The sequence below is a fragment of the Lithobates pipiens genome, unplaced genomic scaffold (genome assembly GCF_037356315.1).
Source record: "Lithobates pipiens isolate NorthernLeopardFrog02 unplaced genomic scaffold, aLitPip1_a1.2 Scaffold_13, whole genome shotgun sequence".
Classification (NCBI taxonomy): domain Eukaryota; kingdom Metazoa; phylum Chordata; class Amphibia; order Anura; family Ranidae; genus Lithobates; species Lithobates pipiens.
In genome coordinates, this window is record NW_027507718.1 from 82,329,733 (window position 1) to 82,335,732 (window position 6,000).

Consider the following 6,000-nt stretch of genomic DNA (forward strand, 5'->3'; position numbering starts at 1 on the left):
AAAAAAGTGAGTATCTCCCTAATTACCCCTTTCCCATTGGGCTGACTTGGCACTATCTTGGACTTTGCACTTCAGGGCTTTTGTGCCTCCTACTTACCACTTGTTCCATTGCCATTACAAGGTCAATGAATACTTGATGCACTCTCTTTGCTGTAAAATAAACGTATAAATTGACAATCCCCACAAGCCCCACTCAGAGCGATTGCAGCAGGTGGATGACTAGAGTCTCTAATATATAGAGTATATGATTCAACTCACACATTTACCCAACACTCATTATGATACAATTTTGTTAAACAGAATACTATATAAGGAGTATGGGTTTGTCGAGCCAAGAAATTGCAGAACACAGAGAAAGGCAGATGTGCTCAAGGAGCGAGACAGATGGACAAAAAGAGAATGGTGCTAGAAAACATGGAGTAAAAGGGGGAAAGAGACAAAGAAAGTGAGGGCAAATAGAAGGGAGACGAATGAAGTGCAAAATAAGAAGAATGGGAGTCCAACAGATATACAGAAAGAGACAGAGAGACCTGTTTACAGGACTGTAAGTTAGGGAAAATAAAGTAATTTTACTTCTTCTTTTAATATACTTTATATATAAGAGGTCATATAATTGTTAATAATGGTACAAACACATGTTAGAGTTTGAAAACCTTTATATAGTTTGAATAAATGTATGTACAATAGGACAGTTATATTTGCATATTACAAATGCAGGCTCTGGTTCTTGCTTAGTAATGTCGGACCGTATTTGTTCCTTGTAGATCCTCTCCATCTTATTGCAGCTTTTGGGGGCAAAACCTATTTAATTGAACACAGCAGCCTCTAGGTAGTCTATTTGGAATACTCGCAATACTCCCAGTGGGCAGAGACCATGCAAGCCTTTGCCTAGCCTTCTGGGCACAGAAGGAGGCTCAAGGCAATAAGGAGATATGTTTTGTTCCCCAAATAATAATAATAATACTCCCTATTTATGTAAGTGCTAATTTTAATGATTAATGTCTATTTGTTCCCTCTTTAGGGTTCTGAGCCATAACTTATCAGAACTGATCTTTGAATGTGGTAGGCAGATATAGGGGTTGATTTACCAAAACTGGAGAGTGCAAAATCTGGTGCAGCCAACTTCAACTTGTTAAATTAAGCTTTGCCAAACAAACAAACAAAAAAAACCCCACTAGACTCGGATTGGTTTCTATGTAGAGCTGCACCAGATTTTGCACTCTCCAGTTTTAGTAAATCAACCCCATAGTAACAGAGAATGTAACGTGTCAACATGCAATTACACTACAGATTATTTAACCGCTTAAGGACCGCCTCACGCGGATGTAGGTCGGCAGAATGGCACGGCTGGGCACAATTACGTACCTGTATGTTCCATTTAAGTGCCCAGCCATGGGTCGCGCGCGCGCGCCGCCGGCGGTGCACTCGCGACCCGGTCCTGAGCTCCGTGGCCACGGGACTCGCGGACCCGATCGCCGCTGGTGATAGACGATCAGTGACGTCAGACGCCAACAGTTAAAAAAACACACACACTTAACCCCTACACTGCCCCCTAGTGGTTAACCCCTTCACTGCCAGTGAAATTTCTACGGTAATCAGTGCATTTTTAATTGCACTGATTGCTGTATTAATGCCAATGGGCCCAAAAATGTGTCCAAATTGTCCGACATTTCCACCATAATGTCGCAGTTACAATAAAAATCGCTGATCGCTGCCATTACTAGTAAAAAAAATAATTATTAATAAAAATGCCATAAAACTATCCCTTACTTTGTAGACGCTATAACTTTTGCGCAAACCAATCAATAAATGCTTATTGTGATTTTTCTTACCAAAAATATGTAGAACAATACGTATCGGCTTAAACTGAGGAAAAAAAAGTGTTTTTTATATATTTTTGGGGGATATTTATTATAGCAAAAAGTAAAAAATATTGCCTTTTTTTCAAATTTGTCGCTCTATTTTTGTAAAAAATAAAAACCGCAGACGTGATCAAATACCACCAAAAGAAAGCTCTATTTGTGGGAAAAAAAGGACGCCAATTTTTTTTGGGAGCCACGTCGCAAATGTCAGTTAAAGCGACGCAGTGCCAAATCGCAAAAAGGGCTTGGTCCTTTAGCTGGAAAATGGTCCAGGGCTTAAGTGGTTAAGAATAATGACTATTTGTAATATATACATAAAGATAACCAATAAAACTTGGTGCATATTGTAACATCTCTGTTTTATTAGAGAGCAGATCATGTGCTCTGCCTAGCTTCATAGTGCAGCATCAGCATCTCTTGCTCCAGCGTGCTTATTGCAGCCTTACCTCCACAATCTATCATATTTACTTCATCAGGCTTCTCCAGAGGCCAGCAGTCATACTCTGTGTTATCCAAGTCATGCCAGCTTTCAGTTACTTCTAACGTAAGGAGCTAAAACGGAAATAAATGCATCCATTAAATCAGAATAAAAATCTAGACAAAATATGTTTCTGTGAAAATAATTCACATATTAAACATTTGCAGATATAGCAGATTTCAGTGTTCCCTTAGGTGTTTTTCACTGAAATCAAGTTCTAGAAAAACTGTTACATTTCACATTAAATTATTATTTGGGGGCAATCTATCAGCATATTGGTAGATTGCTTTATGTGAAAACTCAGTCTGCCAGGTGAACAGCAATACTGAAAAGTTTGCGACATGGCAAATAAGAAAGCTAAAAGGAATGAAATCATGTGTGTGTGTGTATGTATATACATATATATATGTATATATATATAACATTTGGATACATCGAACAACTTAAAAAAGTTTTTCAAATTAAATTTATATTTATCTTTATATAAAAACATTTATACATACATACAGACAGCAGGTAGTGCACAGAACAATAATATGTATATATACCTACCATTAAACTGCCAATTAGATGCAACAGAAAAATAAATGATTTGAAGCCTTTCATAGCAGAGCAGATTATTACATCCCAGATTCTAGATATTTACTTTGGGATCCTGGGGGAGCTCTTTAGTAATGATGCTGTGCCCGAGATACACAGCCAGATGTGATGCTGTTCTTGCTCTTGCTGCTCTAATTTCTCCCTTAGGACTAGCTATTGGATGGTACAAAAAGAAAGTTGAATGTGCTCAGCTGTAAAATCAATTACTTTCAAAGAAGTAGATTTCATTTTACCATTCAACATGAGCGCCATCTAGTGGATATAAGTATAAACGCAGTGTTTATTGAACCTTCCGACTTTGTTTTATTAGTTTTGAGCAGAGAAGGGACATGTAAGAACTATCAGATTTTTATTGCTGTTCACTCCAGTGGGGAGATGACCTTTGTGATAACAGGACAAAAAAATTAGGGGAATAAAGTCTTCAAAACAGGAGAACACACAGCAATAAAATCTGACTGAGGTTCTATCCCTTTCCTGTTAGAAATTAGATTTTGTCCATGCATCAGAAAGTGAGAGTAAATGTTTGCAGTGGGGACTCAGGTAGTAATAATTTTTAGCCCTACACCACTGTACAACAAAATTAAAAGGTTTTATACTTGAGTTGGGCTTCCAAAGTTTCAATCTCCTGAGCTGTCATCCTTGTCCTTGCCTCTATACTATATGGTCTATTTTTTTTTTTTTATTGCTTTGAAAATGTGACAAACATCTGCAACAAAAAACTGCCATATTTTGTCTAATATGATTATTTCCGATCACCAGGACCATCTAGTGGTCATAATGTGGCATTTTCTTTATCGTACATCATAGGACACAGAGTCTTAAGTAATTAATTGGTGGGTTATAGGCCTACCTTCAGGTGTTGGCACTGGTATAACCAATACAGGAAGTTGACTCCCCTATATAACCCCTCCTCCTTCCAGGAGCACTCAGTTTTTTCGCCAGTGTCTAAGGTGTTGGTCACGAGTGAAGATGTGCTCTTCGGAGCTCCAGGAGGGATCCATGCTGGATTTAAAGAAACCTCCACAATCAGATCCATCTTCGCCACTGAGGCCATAGGATGGTACCTGGACCTCGATGCAAGAACAAGGTTTTGCCTGTAATGCTTCTCTTTGAGAGCTGGACCCTAGGAACCAGGACGCTTTTTGGTCTTGCTACATTTCCTAAAGTTGTCCTACAGGGGTGCTATACAAGGCTCAAAGGAGCAGAACCCCTTTTAAAAGGGCCCCAGTCTTTGAGCGTGTTTAAATGCAGCCCGTCGTGATGGGTGAAAGTTGGTTCTGTCTGTTAAATCAGCAGTATCCTGCAGCGAGGACAAGGTAAGGGAAGAAGCTTTGCTTTTTCCTTCAATATACCTTATATGCCTTATAAATGTCTCCTCTATAAGAAGTAACTTACACTACCTATGTATGTGTCTTAGTGCAGCTCTGTCTCAGAACATGTGTGGTCCCAGCGGCAGAGGGGGTTCTTACTTAAATAGATCTTGTGGGATTTGGTAAAAAATACAGCAGTTGCTATACAGAGATGTGTATAAATTTCTATATGGCCGGTGGCTGATTGGTTGACGCAGCTGCTTTAGCTGCATGGTTTAATTACAACCCAGCACTTCCACCTAGTAACATTGGGAAACGCCCTATGCTTCTGTGGTTTTAAAAAAACTATAAATCTGCTGACAGAACCCCCCCTCCCCTTCCCTTCTTCCCCTCCCCCCTTGTAGAGGTGTATAGTATGTTCACCTTACTTTGTGTTGGCCATTCGGGTCCCTAGCAGGGCCTGAGAATGCAGAGGGGCATGTCCGCAAGGTCACGTTGTGTTGTGTATGGATGTAACGTCCACACACACAGCACTCGCCGCATAGCGGAGGGGAAGCGCTGAGGATGCCAATCAGGTTCCACCTGAGGCTTTATATCACAGACACTCTCATTTCAGAAAGACTTTTTAACTGAAGAGAGGCAGTCTGTCACACTAAGAGACACCAGAGCGCTGGGCACGTAAGGGTGTAAACAGGCATTTCCAGACAGGAAAAACTATTGTTACTTAGTAGCAAAAGAACTGTTATTTTGTGTGTACCTCTGCTTGTGCTTTGCACTATGTCTTCCAGACCTACCGTAAAGGTAGATAAGGTGTCACCCCCCAGGCGCTGGGAATCCCAGTTATGCCTCCATACTGTCATCCTCTTCGGAGAGATCAGACATGGAATGCCAGGGTGAGTCATTGGAAGCTAGCGGTGGTGCAACTGCTTCACACGCTTCAGCCCCTGTAGAGGTGACTGAAGATGCATTTTCCTCTGCCTTGCAAGGCTTAGAAGGAAGATTAGCGGCTTTAATCGCATCCTCCATCCAGTGTATAGGAAGCATCCTAGAACCCCCTCCCCCACCTTAGACTCTTTACAGTCAGTGGAGGGCCCAATTATGGGGACAGGATGGGGTATTGCCCTCAGATGATCGGGAGGAAAGACATGCGATTATTTCTCTGCAGAGGAAACAATACTTGAAGTTCCCAAGGATCCCTACTTCACAATCTGAAGTACAGAGGCTTGCAAATATGGTTTGCTCTACTTGCAAAGGAGTTCAATGTCGCCGCCTCCATTGGCGAGATTGACATCTTGCTGGCCCCATCACCTGGTATGGACTTAAAGGGGAAGCCCTACGCCAAAAAAACGGCGTGGGGGTCCCCCTCAAAATCCATATCAGACCCTTATCCGAGCACGCAGCCCGACCAGTCAGGAAAGGGGGTGGGGACAAGCTGTACCCGGCTTCATGCCCTCAACATGGGGGAGTGCTTTGGGGAAGGGGGGTGCCTGTGGCCCCCCCACCCCAAAGCACCTTGTCCCCATGTTGATGAGGACAAGGGCCTCTTTCCGACAACCCTGGCCGTTGGTTGTTGGGGTCTGCGGGCGGGGGCTTATCGGAATCCAGGAGCCCCCTTTAATAAGGGGGCCCCCAGATACTGGCCCCCCACCCTATGTGAACGAGTATTTGGGTACCATGTACCCCTACCCATTCACCTGGTGAAAAAAAGTATAAAGAAAAAAACACAACACATGTTTTTAAAATAATTTAT

General features: G+C 41.9%; 1 protein-coding gene across 1 annotated transcript in view; it reads right to left on the reverse strand.

Annotated features, from left to right (window-relative positions):
• Positions 1–3,072, reverse strand: part of LOC143975852 (atrial natriuretic peptide receptor 1-like) — a 294,297-nt gene extending 291,225 nt beyond the window's left edge. The window contains exons 1-2 of the mRNA XM_077478411.1: positions 2,893–3,072; positions 2,309–2,414 (exon numbers count right to left, since the gene is read on the reverse strand). Of these exons, the coding sequence (XP_077334537.1) occupies positions 2,309–2,414; positions 2,893–2,946 (160 nt within the window). The 5' untranslated portion in view covers positions 2,947–3,072. The remainder of the gene's footprint in view (positions 1–2,308; positions 2,415–2,892) is intronic.
• Positions 3,073–6,000: the final 2,928 nt, after the last annotated feature.